At 44.2% G+C, this 17,388-nt stretch overlaps 1 protein-coding gene across 2 annotated transcripts in view; it reads right to left on the bottom strand.

Moving 5' to 3' along the window:
- Positions 1–2,493: 2,493 nt before the first annotated feature.
- lepr (leptin receptor) overlaps positions 2,494–17,388 on the bottom strand; it is a 32,653-nt gene continuing 17,758 nt past the window's right edge. For both annotated transcript variants that reach the window (XM_031575014.2, XM_031575013.2), the window contains exons 5-19: positions 17,097–17,287; positions 14,428–14,561; positions 14,058–14,202; positions 11,089–11,361; positions 10,789–10,894; positions 10,001–10,215; positions 9,592–9,737; positions 8,556–8,709; positions 8,053–8,135; positions 7,277–7,490; positions 6,032–6,241; positions 5,629–5,712; positions 5,415–5,508; positions 4,661–4,736; positions 2,494–4,208 (exon numbers count right to left, since the gene is read on the bottom strand). In XM_031575014.2, the coding sequence (XP_031430874.1) occupies positions 3,348–4,208; positions 4,661–4,736; positions 5,415–5,508; positions 5,629–5,712; positions 6,032–6,241; positions 7,277–7,490; positions 8,053–8,135; positions 8,556–8,709; positions 9,592–9,737; positions 10,001–10,215; positions 10,789–10,894; positions 11,089–11,361; positions 14,058–14,202; positions 14,428–14,561; positions 17,097–17,287 (2,986 nt within the window). In that variant the 3' untranslated portion in view covers positions 2,494–3,347. The remainder of the gene's footprint in view (positions 4,209–4,660; positions 4,737–5,414; positions 5,509–5,628; positions 5,713–6,031; positions 6,242–7,276; positions 7,491–8,052; positions 8,136–8,555; positions 8,710–9,591; positions 9,738–10,000; positions 10,216–10,788; positions 10,895–11,088; positions 11,362–14,057; positions 14,203–14,427; positions 14,562–17,096; positions 17,288–17,388) is intronic.

The raw sequence follows: 17,388 nt of genomic DNA, 5'->3' as shown, positions 1-17,388 counted from the left end.
TTTTATTTATTTATATTAAATAAAGTGCACAATGCGCTCACACTCAGAATACAAAACACCATGTCTGGTCTCGTAGCAGTCACAATTCACTGTGGAACTTGAAGTTGTCTTCCGACATCAGCAAGCAATCTCCAATCCCACGCCTTTTCCATTTACCAGTGTTGTTTATGTGTGCCTTTTTCTACCGGCAAAGAGTTAACCTCAACTTCTTTATTCTCAAACAGATACGCAAATGATTTGACATGAAATGTAAATGAAACCTGATTATGTATCCACGTGTAGCGACTCTGGATCAGGCTAGTTTTACATCCAGACAAAATATGCTTAAATGAGCCAACACCTAGACAGCTTCTGTCTTCACCCACCCACTGACAGAGGCTCTGGGGAGTTCGGAGGACAACATAAGTGGCTCCAGCAATGAATTAACCCTCGGATTTACATTCATATGATTGGCTGAAATATTTAAGAGACATCTGATAGGCTGCAGAGAATGTACTTTTGAAAAGAATACACAAAAAGGCAGATTTACATGAAACTGTACACTTTCACAATGTTGTTATGGCTTCAAAGTAGTGCTGCTCTCTAGTTTTTAATTGCCAACCTAATCTGCTCTATGCTAATTAGTCATTAAGATAATTTAGTTTTGAATAGGTAACACACACACACACACACACACACACACACACACACACACACACACACACACACACATACATACACACACAGTACCAGGTTAGTCAATGACAACTCGGCCACACAAATTGTGAATAACTAGATGAGAGAGAGGTGATATCAGTCCAACGCGTGTCTAATTTATTGCTGCATAGTTAGAGTAGGCCTACTTTTAATTAAACAGGATGGTGGTCTAAAGCAGGGCACTGAGCTAGAGCTCCAGTGATCTTCAGTGGTGCCAGTAAGGCAACATCTCCTTTCTCTCCAGGACTATTTGCAGGGTCGATTGATACCTCTCGTTAAGTGTGCACACTCGGTACAATGACGCTTGAGATTTGACTTTGTAGCTCCTCTAAATAAACTCACACAGCCCCTTCAGAGAGTCTGCCAACCTGATTTTCTTTTTGTTAATGATGAACTACTCGCAGACCGTCAACATCTGTCATGCATGTCTTTTCCTTTCAGATTGACAGAAGGCTTTGCAGACAATTTGTCAGATAGAACATGTTGAATAGTCGGACAGTAGGAAGGATAGCTCATTTTTTCAGGCAGTGGATTTCTAGTCTGAGAGAATTCTTTATTCTGACATGCTGTTTGGTTGCTACCCGACAGATTTTTTCATTTGTACTTGTTCAATCATGTATCACTTTTCCCGACACCTGTACGAGTACAGAGACGTGGCCGAATTTCTACTGAACCATTCTAAGGCGCATGTCCTCTGTCAACCAGGGCTGTGCCAACCTGTGGGCCCTGGGGCTTTAACCCCACACAGACAGACCCATTGTTAATCCAGCCCTGGCTTTGGAAATGGGAAATAAAAATGGTTCTGACCGAACCACCCAACTCTAGTCCAGCCAATCAGCAGAAGGGGGCATTGGTGTTTGTGCACTGGACAGAGGGGAGTGGAGAGGGAAAGGGACATGCTGAAGCGAACATGCTGAACTCCACAACATAATTGCATTGTCAAGAAGGAGAGATGGCCGAGGAACAGTCATTTACTCTTGTGACAATTCCTGGGACTGGTATATAATGATTGAGATTTATGTGACACGTTTTTTTGCTGTAAAGCGAGGTGGAAAAGGGTGTATTGAAGGAAGAGAGCAGTCACCCCCCCCCGTCCCCGTCCTTGAACCCAGGTCTACCGGGTACCAAACTTGCATCCTGACCGCAATGCCAAAGAGCCAGGCTTAATGGTATGGCAGTACAAACAGCACAAATAGAACACACTTCTGAGGATGCTGAGCGCAGACTTGTTCCTTGAGCCTTGTTCTCACCAACAAAGCTTCTTCTGCTGTTTGCTGTTTGTATTTAGGGACATCAGTCCCAAGCTATGATAGTGGCTATACACACACAGTTATTTTGTAAATATCTTTTTTTACAATTTATATTATCAGTATTTCTGTCTCCTTCTGTGTTTTTGCACTTGGATACTCCAAACCCCCTGGTGGAGGGTGAATAAATTACAAGCCACAGATTTTTTCGTCTCCCTGCTGCCTTTTTGGGCCTACCCTGAAGACACTTCACCCTTTGACCAAGGGCATTTCATCATTAGTGTTTGGCGAATCATTGTATCTCGGCCATGCTTGTAGCCTGTCCATCCTGTCAGAGTTTTCCTTCCCTTTTCACAAATGGGGAAATACTTCCTGTATTTGAAAGTGTGTATAGAACACGTTGCAACTTGTTAGTTTAACAAATTGAGTTTGTCTGCTGGAGGTGTTCTACCAGTAGACAGGGAGCGGAGACTAGAAGCATGGCCGAGTTACAAACATCCCAAACCATTCATCACAGTAAGCTTTCAGAAATCTGACAAGTTTGCAATGGTTGCAATAAATAGTTTATTTGAACCACAAAAATAGACGAGTATTCATACATTTTGATGTACTGTACACCCTTTTCAAATTGTCCTATCCTTTTACGTAAATATACATTCTACCGATCTCAGCAAGATCAGCATTTCATAGAAAACAGCACATGATGAAAATAGATGGCCCATTTAGTTTCCTGTGACTTTTTGGGAACAATATACCTGACAAAAGTACATGACAGAAATATATAACAACAAACATTCAAGTTTTTGCTCAATGCAAATGCAGGTTGAGACACTATCTTCTCACACAGCTCTCAGACAAAATTAAGCTTGAAAGCCCAGAAACAGAAACCCAAAACTGCTTTTTTTACCGTCCCATCTTTTCAGTCATTTCTTCCACTTTTACTAGTTTTCATCAGAGCCGTCATTGTCATCAGCTTCGAACAGGACTCTGTGCAGTCTTTTCAATCCCTCAGAGTTTAGCAGGCAATCAAGACGCAAACAAGCTTTTTCCCATCCTCATGGTAACCAATGCTCCATCAAAAGATCCATTCTTTGACAGACCACAAGCACACGACTCTTAAATGTCACTATGTTACACCTTGAATGACTGGCCTGACCTATGTGTTACACCTTTAATGACTGGCCTGACCTATGTGTTACACCTTTTATGTGTTACACCTTTAATGACTGGCCTGACCTATGTGCTTTCACATACATCACCCAGAAGTCAAGCCTGGAATATGGAGAACTGAATAGAAATCAGTAGCTCAAGGTGGATAGCGACCAGAGCGCACTGCCATCTCCTCCCAAAGGGGAAACAGAGATGGGCACTCATCAGACTTAGCGTGGGATGCGCTGCCTTCATTCACAGTGAGAGGGTGAGAGGCTTAGTGGAGGCTTTTCGGAACTGGGGCAGGTAGAGGCGCAGGCCCCGCTGAGATGCACAGCTGGAGCAGCTGCTCTTGGAGTCCTGGCGGGTCAGGGGAGGATCGGACTCTGAGTCTGGTTCCACACATACCAGAACCTCTTCCTCTCTCAGAGAGCCTAAATCTGGTCCCTCATGGTTCATCGGCTCTTCTTCTTCCTCCTCCTCCTCTTCGTCATCTCCATCACCGCCTTCCTCATCCTCATCATCCTCCTGACAACCCATGCCAAGATAGTAGAGTTCTGAGGACAACTTTCGACTGCCTGAAACCTCGTCCTCCTCCTCTTCTGATATCTCAGAGAACTCCTCAACTGAGGTGCAGGAATGCCGGGGGTCAGCCTCTCCAGTTTCTAGCACCAGGTGCTCCATCTCCCATAGGCCTCCAGTGAAGGAGCCTGAGATGTCCGAATTGTTGGCGGAGAAATTCCCTTCATCGCTGGAGTTGCTCAGGTTCTCCTGGTTCCGCTTGGGGCGCCGACAGGGTTTGTCATTAAGGAGCACTGTGGCGTACGTCACCGAGGACTGTCCTGACACTGAAGACTGACTTGAAGACTCGGGGGTCTCCAAGATACCTGAGGTCCCTGTCCCAGAAACAAGTCCACAGGCTGGGTCTAAGAGAGGGGTGTGATTGGGCAGATCAGTGCTTTCCTCAGATAGTACCCCAGCTTCCCTTTTTTTCTCGACTGTTGCAGGTATGGTCTTTTCCACAATCTCTGCCTCCGATATGACTTCAGATACAAGCAGCAGTGGACAGGCGGTGAGACCTTCAGGGTGCCTGAATAGGCTCTCAATATTCTCCACCTGCAAATGGACAAGGTGCAGTGTTAGGAGGGACATGTGAAAGCACTTCACCATAGTTCAGATGGTTTTACACTGTGCATTATGTTATAGCATCTGAAAGATTACATTAAATTAAATTAAATTCAATTCAATTCAATTCAATTCAATTCAATTCAATTCAATTCAATTTTATTTATATAGTGCCATAACAATACAATTGTCTCAAGGCGCTTTCCAGAGCCTGGACCCCCTTAGTGCAAGCACAATGGCAGATAGCAACAGATCTTTTGACTGTGGACATACAGCAGAGTCAATCCTACATCTGCATATTGCATAAGCCTCAGCACAACACATACAGGCTATATTTTCATTAAAAAAACACTTTTGTCACTTTTGAACAAATTCCTTCAGATGGCACATTCAGAATGAGCCGAGACCTCAGTGGATAGGAGATCACTGTAATGATGCCGCACCTTTTTCAGATCCACTCCTTGAGCCCAGGAACATTTATTGGGATCTGGGACTTCTTTCCACACCAGTCTCTTCATCCTGAAATGGGAAAAACTGCTGTGATGAGGAGGGTAAATCCTTTCGGTCATCAAAGCAATGGATGTGTCTCTTTAGTTCTCTTCCTCAATGATCCAGTGTGACTTATCACACAAAATACTTTTTCATCTCTTTTTCTTACTTTCCATTACACTCCACGAAAGGGCTACTGTGAGAATCATTATTTATGACTCATTCATGTGAACAATTTGGCTGACAAACTCCTCAGATGAAAATCTCTGGGTCGTGTCATTGAAGAAGTTCTGCTCTGAGTCTGTATGAATGCACACAGGTAACAATGGCTGTATTTTGATATCAGAACTTCATCAAGGATAATGGAGAGAGCCAAAAGAAATAAGAGAGAGTGGGTGGGTTGCACTGATTAATGGTTATGTGAACATTTTCCACCTCAAATCAAATCAAAAGGATTCAATGCACAAAAGAATGTGGATGGCTTTGAGCTGAGTAATGAACAAAGAGCCCTTTATTCTATGCTAGTCTGCGTAGGCCAATCAAATAAATACATAAAAAAAACATGAAAACCCGATGAATAAACGAGGTGTTCCTCCCAGACAACCCCGAGGCCACAGCTGTTAATATGCAGGCGAGGTAGTCTCCTTATCGACACCTGCACTGTCAGAGACACACAGAAAAAAAAAATGCACACAGAGTGTCTCTTACTGATTCTGGGAGATGATGAGGGTGACAAAAAGGACCACGGCCAGGAAAGCGATGATCATTAATAGCATGTATGCCGCTGGGTCTTCTCTGGATGCTAAAAAGAAATGTCAAAACTACGATTTAAAATAAGACTCCCCAATCTGCTTGCAATCCTTAAATTTGACATATTAGCACAACTGTGTGGTCCTTGCATGCAATGTGGTGGAGGACTTACAGATGCACTGGACGGGTTCCCCCTCTCCATCCTTGTACAGTGTGTAGAGGGTGAACTTATACTGCTCTGCACTATAAAAATGGCCTGTAACAGAACACAAGGCTTGTTAGTACATGAGTGGTGGAGAAAGGCATATATTTTCTGTCGTCCAGCGTCTAAACGCCACACATACGGGGGCGACAGTGGTGCAGGAGGTAAAGAAGTCGTTTAGTAATCAGAAGGTTGCTAGTTCGATTCTTTGTCGAAGTGTCCTTGAGCAAGACACTGAACCCCTAATTGCTCCTGATGTGCAGTGTGCCATCAGTGTAAATGTAAAATGTGTATACATTGTAAGTCGCTTTGGATAAAAGCGTCTGCTAAATGACTAAATGTAAATGTAAATGTAACATACACACAGACGTACCGTGCACATAGACCGCTCGGCCAGTAGGGGGCACTCTTATCCACTGCACTTTCCCCGCCGCCGCTTGTCCTCGCTGCTCCAGCTCCCAGCTGTGGTCCAGCCACTCAATGACGAAGCCCAGTGGAGCTGGGCCAATAGGAAGCAGCGCCCAGGCCAGGTCCACGCATGTGCCGTTGATCACACGGCCAGTGAATTTCTGGACACTCTGGCCTGCACACACAGACACACACACACACACACACACACACACACACACAGCAATGTTTATCACACGGCCACTGAATGTCTGGACACTCTGGCCTGCACACACACACACACACACACACAGACAGCAATGTTTATCACACGGCCACTGAATGTCTGGACACTCTGGCCTGCACACACACACACACCCACAACAACAAGGCTTTCAAAATATCATCAGCACAAACACAGCATCTAAGATTTACTTCCTCTCAGTCACGCTTGTACTTGTTTGCGTGTGAGCAACCTGTGTGTATGTGGTGGTTATGCGTGAGTGTGTGTGTGTGTGTGTGTGTATTAGTGTGTGTGTGGGTGTGTGTGCAAAGCTAATGGGCCAAGCCTGGCACAAAGCAACAAACAGCTTTAGTGAAACTAATTAGCTGTGGACAAAAATATGGATATCAGGGGATTAAAAATAAAATAGAAAAACAACTTCAAAATTAAGCCTCTCAATCCTCATTTGCGCACTACATTACGTGACAGAACAGAATACACCTCGGCCCTGTGTTGTTCTCACAGGAAGTTAGAGTGAGAGAGGCAGTGCGTGAGGAGTGTTTAATCCGATGGCCACCTTGTTACATCAGATTCATCTGATACCTCATCACTTATTCTGCACTCTATAGTTGAAGGGACACATTCATATTTGAGTGCTACGCAAAGTACATCGTTTATACAGGGGGAAAAAAACAGACTAAATCTTTTAAGCAAATTAGAGGTTCATATGTTTGGAATAGATATTCTAATAAGTAATATTTTATAAATATATGTTATATTGAATAGTCCAAATTCCTCCTTTCTTTAGTGAAAATGGAGTAGAGTGAACTTTGGTGGTGCTAGGTTTTTCCAGTCCCATCTGGGGGAAGATCATTTCCAACTGTTGCATCAGATATATTAGAGAGTCTGCTTTTCTTCAATTTCTTCTAAATGTGACAGCAAACTGGTATACTGACTTTATAAATAGCAGGCTGGACTGACAAAAGGTCTTTGAGGGAAGCTACTCACGTTTAGGGTTCTTGCTTAGTGTCAGGATGCTGTTGTTGGAAGAGTTTCCGACAGAGTTGCGTGCCATTACAGTGACGGTGAGGGGCTCCTGCCCCAACAGGAATGTATGGGAGGCTCCTACAGCTGTCTCACTTGACCACACAGCGCCTCCACTGGCCTGATGCTGAACTACAAGTCCGTCTACACATTGTGGTGGATCCTCAATGGGAAGAGGCTGAAAAGCAAGGCCGCCCATGTCAGTCCCAATGTCATTCAACTGAATCAAAACATTCAGCAAAAGAAATTCTGATGACCAATGGTTGCTTTCTCTCCGCAGCAAAAGATCACAATCAAGACTTTTTCATTTGTGATACCTCAGTGGTGGAATAACCTGTTCTAGTGAAAGCCTTGGTATTTTCAATTATCGTTTAAAGACCCATCTCTCCAAACTCATCTGCTAATTCTGTTGTATCTGTTATATGCCCCAACAAATTGGTAAGAAATGTGTAGCTAAAAGAAGTCTCCTGTGCACATTACACAACTTTGCGGTAGGAGAGATCACAACTGTCCACTGTACACTGTAGATATGCAGGATGTAAGATGTTGCATTGTGAAAGCTGTCCAAATATATATTGGAGGGAAGTGAAAAGACCAACTAGGTTATGCAATATCCTGATCTTCCCCATGCAATAATGTATCAGAGCAGGTCTGAGCAGGTAAACCATAATTCATTTCTTGAATGCCCACGCTTTCACAACACTGAAACCACACGTGTAGAGATAAATCTTCTCCTGCACCTTGAAAAGCAGGGTGACGTTGACCTGGTTCCTCACGGAATCTTCTTTAAGCTCTCGCCAGAAAGCGGGCCCTCGTTCAGGGGCTGAAAATAAAACCAACCACAGTCGTTTTATCACTATTAACACAGATCTTACTTCTGCTGTTGACTCTATGGTCAGGATGGGGACTTGATGATTTCATGGGGACATAATGGCTTCTGATTTCCGACACAATTAGAGAGAAAGAAGTAAAAAAAAAACAGAAGATGTCTGCTAACAAGGGAGGGAAAGTGAAAGTAGCAGTCTAGATTGCTTTTTGTTGACTGCATGCATCAACAGTAATGTTTCACTGAAAATCTAATCTTCTCTATTGTTTAAATTAAATAACTTTACCTTTAAGTCCAAGAGACCTGTTTAAATCATACACACACACACACACACACACACACACACACACACACACACACACACACACACACACACCAGTGCTATGGAAGAGTGACAAGGGTTAACAGGATATTTACCAAGGCTGTTTTTGATTGTGGAGATGCGGGGTTGACTCCAGTCGCTCCAGTGGCCTGATCCATTGTGCCTCTTGCAGCACACCTCCACCTTATAGACCACGCAGGGCTCGGGCACCGTCACCTCAGCCCAAGACTCCAGCTGAGGCCCCTGGTACTGGACACACACACATGACCCACAGAACCAGTCATCACCTCAGCCAAAGACTCCAGCTGAGGCCGCTGGTACTACACACACACATGACCCACAGAACCAGTCATCACCTCAGCCCAAGACTCCAGCTGGGGTCCCTGGTACTAGACACACACATGACCCACAGAAACAGTCACCACCTCAGCCCAAGACTCCAGCTGAGGCCCCTGGTACTGGACACACAAACATGACCCACAGACACAGTCATCATACAGCCCAATACTGAGCACAGACAACAACACATTTTGTCAGAATCATTTTTTTCATTCAATAATCTAACATTTAGACCCAATACCGACCCCATACTCTCCCTGCCCCCACAGTTTTCCTTCCACCCCCCCCCTTATTATCAAGACCACGGCCCCACACCGTGCCTCCCCCCCCCCCCCCCCCCCCCCCCCCCCCCCCCCAACCTCCACCATGGACTTCAACACAGCCCCACTAATGCTGCGTTCCATTTACCTCAGAAGTCGGAGTTGGGGATGACGTCTCACCCGAGTTTACCACATAACTGCAAGACCCAATGAGCCCCCCTCTACCCCCCCCCCCCCCCCACCCGCCTGTCTGTTTCCAGAGGCAGCAGGAGAGACTGTGCCAGAACAAGGCTACAGGTCCGACTACATCCATCCATCTATCCATATATCTATCCATCTACCTATCTATCAATCTATGGATTTATTTTGAGTTTACCCATGAGCAGCAAATATCTAGGACAAATCAAAAAAAATTGTAAAAGATCTGTGGTACAACTCCTGTTGGTACCAATGAGGCCCATTTCTCTTGTGTCTGTCTATTGCATTGGTACAGCCAGCTGTGGCGCAGAGTTTAAGTAGACTCCCTTCCTACCTGCGGGTTGGCTCTCCTCCCAGCAGCAGTGTACCGGACCATATACTCCAGCTCATACCCAGTGAGGTCTGTGCGGGACCACGCCAGGCGCATGGATCCATTGGGCATGCTGACTGCCTGCACATCTGTGGGTGGGCTGGGCTTCACTGCAGGATGCAAATATCAAAGGGGGGGGGGGGTGATATCAATGTGACAGTCACAGCACATCCACTGAGAATAAGACATCGCATCTTCACACACACACACATGTACATACATGTAGGAAATAGAGTAGTAAAGGACATTTGAATGCACACGGATGTGTAACACTGTGTTAACAATGATTCTGAAAGCTATCATTCCAAATACTGAAACAGTGTGAAACAGTGTGGCAACCCTCCATCACAAAAGGCCACAATGATATACTCACCCAGATCAATAGGTGTGACATACACAGGATGTGACTTGACTTGTCCCTCTCCACGAACCTCTTCTAACCACAATTTATAGCAGGATATCAGGCGAACCGTCTCCAAAGTGCACTTCCCGAGCCGACTGTCTCCCCTTTGACACTTGGCCACCTGGGGTACTGAGTCCGCCAGCTCCTCCTCCTCATTCATGTCGTCACAAGGCCCATCGTACCACCTAATGACACACATATGGGCAGAAGTGAAAGCCTGCATGAACACAAATACAGTACCACCTAATGACACACATATGGGGAGAAGTGAAAGCTGGCATGAACACAACTACCACCTAATGACACAGATATGGGAAGAGCTGAAAGCTTGCATGAACACATTTACCACCTAATGATATACAGTAGATATGGGCAGAGCTGAAAGCTTGCATGAACACCAATAGACTTCAAAAGGCTACAGCATCCTCCCCATCACTAAATAATGATGGTCACTCTGTACCTAAGTAAAAGCCAAGAACATCATTTAACATCATTTCAGATCAAAGACAGCATCTGTACTATGAGGCTTTGGATAATCACACCTGCTGTATGCATACGGTTGTTTGCAATAGAGCTATAGCTGGGGGCTTAAAGTACAGCATAAACCAGAATGATCCAATGACATGGAGACAGCTAAAGGTCTATTCAGATATCTTATTTAATGTTTGTTTTATTTTATTCCATGGTAAAAGCATGGTTGACTTCGCCCCTTAAGATAAACAAAGATGAACACATTTCCTAACCAACAGCACACCTACTTGTATATGAGCTGGTCCTCACTCCAGATAGACTTGTCCCATGTGCAGGTCATCTTGTTTGTCGAGTCCACAGTGGTCTGGCACTTAAGGTCTGCGCTGTAGCTACCTGTCATTGATGAGGGAGGATGAACCCACACATCAACACACTTCAGCACAATATGGTACACTACACTCTACAAAAAGCATTGCCACCTTGCTTAATAAAGTCACTTCTAGGTTGTACATCTCTTTTTCCCTCATCCTTCTGTAAACATTGAACTATTTATTTTTGTGCGCGAAACACAATTAAAGTGCCCTGACCTGTGGTGTAGACTTTGGCATAGGGAGGGTTGCAGAGATCGTTCTCGCCCTTCTCACAGCAGAACAGCACATCCACACCTGCCGCCTCAGTTTGCCAGGTGACCGCACTCACATAATCGTTTATGACCCTGTACTGGCTCTCTGGGATTGGGTACTGGCCATTCAGCCACCAGCGGACATTAGTGGCATTCCTGCGAGCGTCTTGGATGGCACAGTAAACAGTCACGTTGGACCCGGGGCTGGTAAACACCACCTCGGGCATGTAGCATGTACCTGAGAGAACAGAAAAACACCAACAGAGGTTAGAAGCTGCTCTGTATGCGAGACAGAGGACTATGACGATAATAACAGTGATAAATATGTAAGAAAATAATGTGATACATTTTATTTTTACAGTTCAGATTTCTCTGTATCTTCTTTATAGCGCAATGCAAGCTAAGGTAGTTAGATTCACCTTTGATAAAGGCAGATGTTGAGGCATTCAGGCTCAGAACATTAATATTCTACCATGTTTTTCCAGTCATTAATGAAACCATGTGACTGTATTATCTAACAGTTCTTTATTGCATTCTGAGCCTGGATGTCCTATTTAATTGCCTACAAAAACGTGTTGAATTGTACAATGGAGCAGAGGCATGTTTTGGCCTCTTAGCTTACTTTGTTTGCTGAAAGCCTGTTAAGGTCGAGGCTCGACGCCACATTGCTACTCTGTGTACCACGCAGCGCATTCCAATTAGTTGCCACGGCAACCTGCCCCGACATGTGTTTTTTTTTTAACACATACTGAGATACATTGGCCATCCTAAAAGCCAAATAGGTAATTGAAAAAAAGCCTGTTCCAACTGCCTTCAAGCACTTGGCACCTATGCACACTTAGAGCCAACGCACATCCCTGTGGGTTTTCATCTCTTCCATTCCGCTGTTCCTTTTATTAGGAAATTCCATCATATTTTCTGAGTGACTCAGTCTTCAGGCACTCCTTAGCGTCTCCGTCTGCACAGCTCAGGCTCGTGGGATGGTGTATAGATGCATTTCAGCCACTACGAGCAGAACAAGGGAACCGAACAGCCAGCCCATCTGTGCGGACAGCGCTAGGCCATTTCAAAAGCGGTGGATTCAATGGGGTGTGACAAAAAGAGCTGAAGGCCTCGAGGGGTTTCAACTGCAGAGATGAACAGCTCTCAGCTACCCTGGACTACAAATGCACATGACGCCAAATGTCAATAATTTCTGGAACCATCATTAAGATCCCTGAGATAACCAGCGACTGCATACTCGAGTGGACGGCAAACAATGAGGTTCAAAGCAAACAAAACCACTGCACTGTTTATCTTGTGCTACAGCACATATCATAATGCAAGGATTATGTAAAGACAATTATCTACTGTGTGTAAACATGTCTTATTTTTTGAATGAGTCACAAACTTGGGCAAAGGTCATCCAATTTGCGCACAAAAATGAGCTTTTCCTAAAGAAATATTTAATTCTTGTAAAGGAGACTTGTTTGAACCTGTTGGGAAGGTGCGCTAACTAACACGTTTCTCTACTTTCAAGAGCATCATTAAGGTTGGAGTTGGTGTGCAGGTAACATTGCACTGCAGTGCCATCATTACCAACAACAGGTCAGGACCTACTCATGCCGCTCCTTCAGAATACCCTTTTAAGGATGCTTTTCACCAGCAAAAACTGCTGTTTCTGAGAAGTAGATGGCTGCTTGTTTGCGCTGGCTTAAATTCATCCCCCCTCCCCCCTCCCCGTTGCAAGTCTTGCATTCTGTCATGTTGTAAAATGTATGTGCTTATGTGCTGAGGTGTTTTTTTCCTGCTCCCACACTGTACTCCTTTAGGAGCATAGTCTGGGGGTCGCCTTTTTTTTTCTCTCCTCCCTTTCCTCATTTTTATGCTGCAATTCTTCCCACAACCTTGTCTTCCCGTCCTGTCTACCCCCTTGTTCGATGTATGTGTATATATGTATGGACGGGGGGATGGCCATTTTCGCTAGTTTACTAGTGACAGGCTATGTTGCTGGTACTTGTGTACTTGTGTACTTGTACTGTAACAATAAAGGACTACTACTACTACTACTACTACTACTACTACTACTACTACTACTACTACAACGTGACGGGCTGGTAACAGCTAAAGCACTATAAAAGTGAGCCCCTAAATGGCATCTCTGATGATAAGCCAGCGAAGCCCATTAGACCCCTGTGAGAATCTGTCATTAATTTGGCACCTGCTAAAACACGAGCCCAACACCATCAGCACAGCCATAATTACTGTAGAGAAAAAAACATGAATAGGCTACACACAAGAGTAAAACATGAGTAGGATACATGTCACATAAAATACTTGTTCCATGTTTGAATTGTCATTGTTATTATCATCATCCACAAGTGGTTGTGATTGCTCTAAATCTAAGACTACCTTTTATTGGTGAGCTGATTTGGAGAAATTAAACATCTCTTCAGGTTATGCAGCAAACGGTGTTACTTGGTTGCCTAGTTGCTATGCTAGGGGGAATTGGAAATGGGACATTTTTAAATAACCATAATAGATGGTTTAAATGGCAGAGTCCATTTGCACAACATAATAGGTAGTTGTCTAGCTGGTGTTTCAGTCTCCTTTAAAATTATAACAGGAAAAGGTAGAAACCCTCAATGTGCCTGTGCGGCTTTTAACACAAGTTCATATTAACATGAGTTCATATTAACACACACTAACAGCTGCCAGCTGTGAAGATGGTTCCCTATCGACATAAAAACGTCATTACAACAGTAAGGCTATCTGAGATATTTCATTAATATTGAGGACACAGTTTGTTTGATGTCACAAGAAAAACAAGTCCATTAACGCTTTTAAGTTTGTATATTTATGTACAACTTAATGCCCTAAGAAAGTCCAAGGCAAGATTTAGAAGTTAACTCTGAAGAAAAGTTGCATTTCTTTAGCGTCTTTCGCTAAGCTCACCACTGAGACAGAGGTAGAGAGGTTGGCTCCAGTTGCTCCAGTGTTCCAGGAACTGCAGGCTCTGGCTCCGCACCTGCACCGTGTAGAACGTGTACACAGAGAGGTCCCTGAGGGCCAGCCAAGAGTCGTTTACTGCAGACAGGAACTGGGAAGGAAGGAAGGACAAATCATGTGGTGTCAACAAGCCAGAAGTGAAAGGCATCAGACATCATTACAGCAGTTAAAGGAACATACAAACTCAGCAATGCCCACCGTGTAGTAATATGTACCACAGTAGAGATAGGAGGTCAAAGTCAGTAATTACTGTAATTAAAAACATCAACTGCATCCTCTCTATCAGCCCTTCACAATGAGTGCTGTTCAATAGTACCTGCCAGCCAGGCTGTTTACTGGAGAAGTAGCGGACTTGATAACGCAGAGCCTCAGTTGCAGGCTGCGGAGGACTCCACCTCAGGACAACCTCCTTCTGCAGGTCTGTGGTGTAGTGAACGTTACCAGGAGGATCTGCTCAGAACAAAATCAAAAACTCAATGAGCACACACACGTACAACAACATACATTAGTTGTGTTCATTAGTCATCATGTAACAGTCAAGCCAGATCTGCTGGATGAGCTGAATAGACATTCAACTCCAGCTGAGTATTCCATGTGGGTTTGACCACAAAAGCCATGATGATATTGACATCAAATGCAAACAAAAACGCCCTGTTCCAAAAGTGACTCACTCCTATTGGCAATTACACAGTGTATACCAAGTACCTACTCGTAAAATGCCTGGTTGCACACAGAACACCAATACACATCAGTTCATAAACAATATATAATGCCAGTAGGTGTTTGTTTTGAGTGGCTGCAGGTTAAATCATACCCTGACACAACAGACTTGACTAATCGGCACTGCTTCTTGTCTAACGATTGTGTTAATTGACTACTGTTAATGGAAGACACCAAACACTTTGAAAAAGCTTAACTTCTAATTACGACATGAATGCCATAAATCAACCTGAGAATCCTACAGACTGGTCCGAGACTGGTCACAATTGTGTGACTACTAACTGTGGCTAGCACCAAATGAATAGCGTCTGCCCAGTCTCCACATAACTTCAACCAAGAACAGTGTCATGTCGTACCACATTACCACATACCAAATGATTCTGTAATTCATGCCACAAACAGCCATTGACTGTAGAGTGGCGGGGCCAAGCTTTTGCATTAACCACCAAATACAAAACTGTGCTTTTGATAAGGGGTTTAGTAATGAGGCTATTTCCAGTAATGCCATTTAGAGGCTACAAGGAAAGAGTCTATAAATAGCTTATCAGACACTGACAGTATCACAACTGTGACCCAAGGCAATGAAGAAGCTTAAATGTTTAAATGAATCTCAAAATTTGATTTTTTTAATTTATTTTTTAAAACTGGCAAGCATGTAAATAGTGAACATTATTAAAACCACAATATTGATCAAAACTGACTGAAGGATCAGATGTTTAATTTGGAATGGGCAATTTTGAGATAGAAAACAAAAGAAATGCACAATCAAAGGTTCCTAAATTCTTAATTTTTACAATTCTCAGATGGAAATGTGTTTGTGGGTTGCCATGTGAAAACAAACAGCTCAGTCATCGGCTGGTTGGCCTGGGGCTATCTAGAGGGATATGACTAGGCACGCACCTAACCAAATGACTCACTTTATCTGAAGATCAGATCCTCATTGCCATACTCCCAGAGAAAATACAACCACCTGTGCTGCTCAGAACTGCCCTGCCCTGCCCTGTCCTGCCCATTGGCTGGCCGGCTGGCCTGAATCACTGCTTCTATACACAATGAAGTGCTGCAACCATACAGAATTGCCTTCCTCTCAGACAGAGCAGAGATGAGACAACAGGAGCCACCTCAGTGGGGGCGAGCCTTGCACACCCACCGCCAGACAGAGCAGATCCGGGTCTGGTGGGTTAATCACCCACCAACCCGGCAACAGCACCTCGTTTGAATTTGAATTTCTGTGGAAAACCAACAGACTGGGACTCGCAAAGGCCTGTGTGATGAAGCAGAGTGTAGATAAGCAGGGCGGGAGTGTATAGCTCCTGGCAGCTTCTGCTAGGAACGGGAAAAAAATCTGGTTTGTATTCCTCCCCTTGCCCATCAGAGAGCGAACACACAGATCAGTTGTAGGCAACTGCTGAGGGGCCTCCAGACCAGAAGCTCCAAAGCTCCAAAGCTCCAAAGCTGTCTCATTTGATACTATTGTATTCGACACTCTCTGCTCCGTGCCATGAACAAGGCTGTGGGAACTGCTCCCGTGTGACTCTACACACTGTTCTGATTAGATCCTCTTGCAGTTTACAACACAAGCACATGAGCACGGGCTTTTATTTACTGGAATCATTCCAGCGACAGGACTAACTCCACAGTTGAAATGTAGATATCACAGGGAATTTTCTAATTCGGTTAGGTCGGGCTTGAAGTCGGACTTGAATTCAGTCCTATTCAGAAAGTGGAAAGTAACCCTTTGCAGGTTTTCTTTGTGTGTGTTCAAACTATGATGATGCGGCAGTTATCCTTAGTTTCCTGTTCATCTCAGCATTTCCACGTATTCTTCACATCTGCTTTGTTCAGCACATTAGCTTAAGCAGATGTTCCCTTTTTTCTCATTCTTAAATCGGTGGAACAAACCAAACCGAAAAAAAAGATCAATGTAAACAAAAGAGGGACTCAATATTTTACACTCTGAGAGAAAAAAAGGGAGAAAAGCTTTCAATCAGTTCTGCTCTGCTTGGTTGAACACTCAATAGAAGACCTGTCTGGTTTGCACCAAATGCAAACACTCCCAAAACAAAGAAGATAGAAGTTGTATAGAAGAATGCTTGGAAATATTCAAAATGACCTTCCATCATGCCTTCAAAACTACATCATAAATAAAAACACTATACATTCTGTGACTCTAGAAGCTATTTATTATTTAACATTCTGCATCCATCAGGTAATAAAGATTGATTTTCTCTGTAGAGAGACAATGATCCAAAGAAGCCCACGTACTTAGCCGTCGTGTGGCGATGTGCATGGCAGTCGAGAGAACAGAGCCTCGGGCACTGGTCACGTTCACCATCACATACACATGTGCATCCACGTCCTTCAGAGCCACGGAACAGGTCTGGTCATCATGTGTGCACTGGCCAGGGTCCTCCTCAGACAGATCCCCTTGTGACCCCGTGCCTGCTGCCCCCGCACTGAAAACACACACACACACAAGTCATAAGTCCTGGCCCATGACGTGCCTTACCTTAATATCATAGTGTGGTGTGTGGTCCGCACACAGTGATATCCCTCA

The sequence above is a fragment of the Clupea harengus genome, chromosome 10 (genome assembly GCF_900700415.2).
Source record: "Clupea harengus chromosome 10, Ch_v2.0.2, whole genome shotgun sequence".
NCBI lineage: Eukaryota > Metazoa > Chordata > Actinopteri > Clupeiformes > Clupeidae > Clupea > Clupea harengus.
The sequence above is the reverse complement of the archived record's forward strand: the minus strand, read 5'-3'. Positions and strand labels throughout refer to the sequence as shown.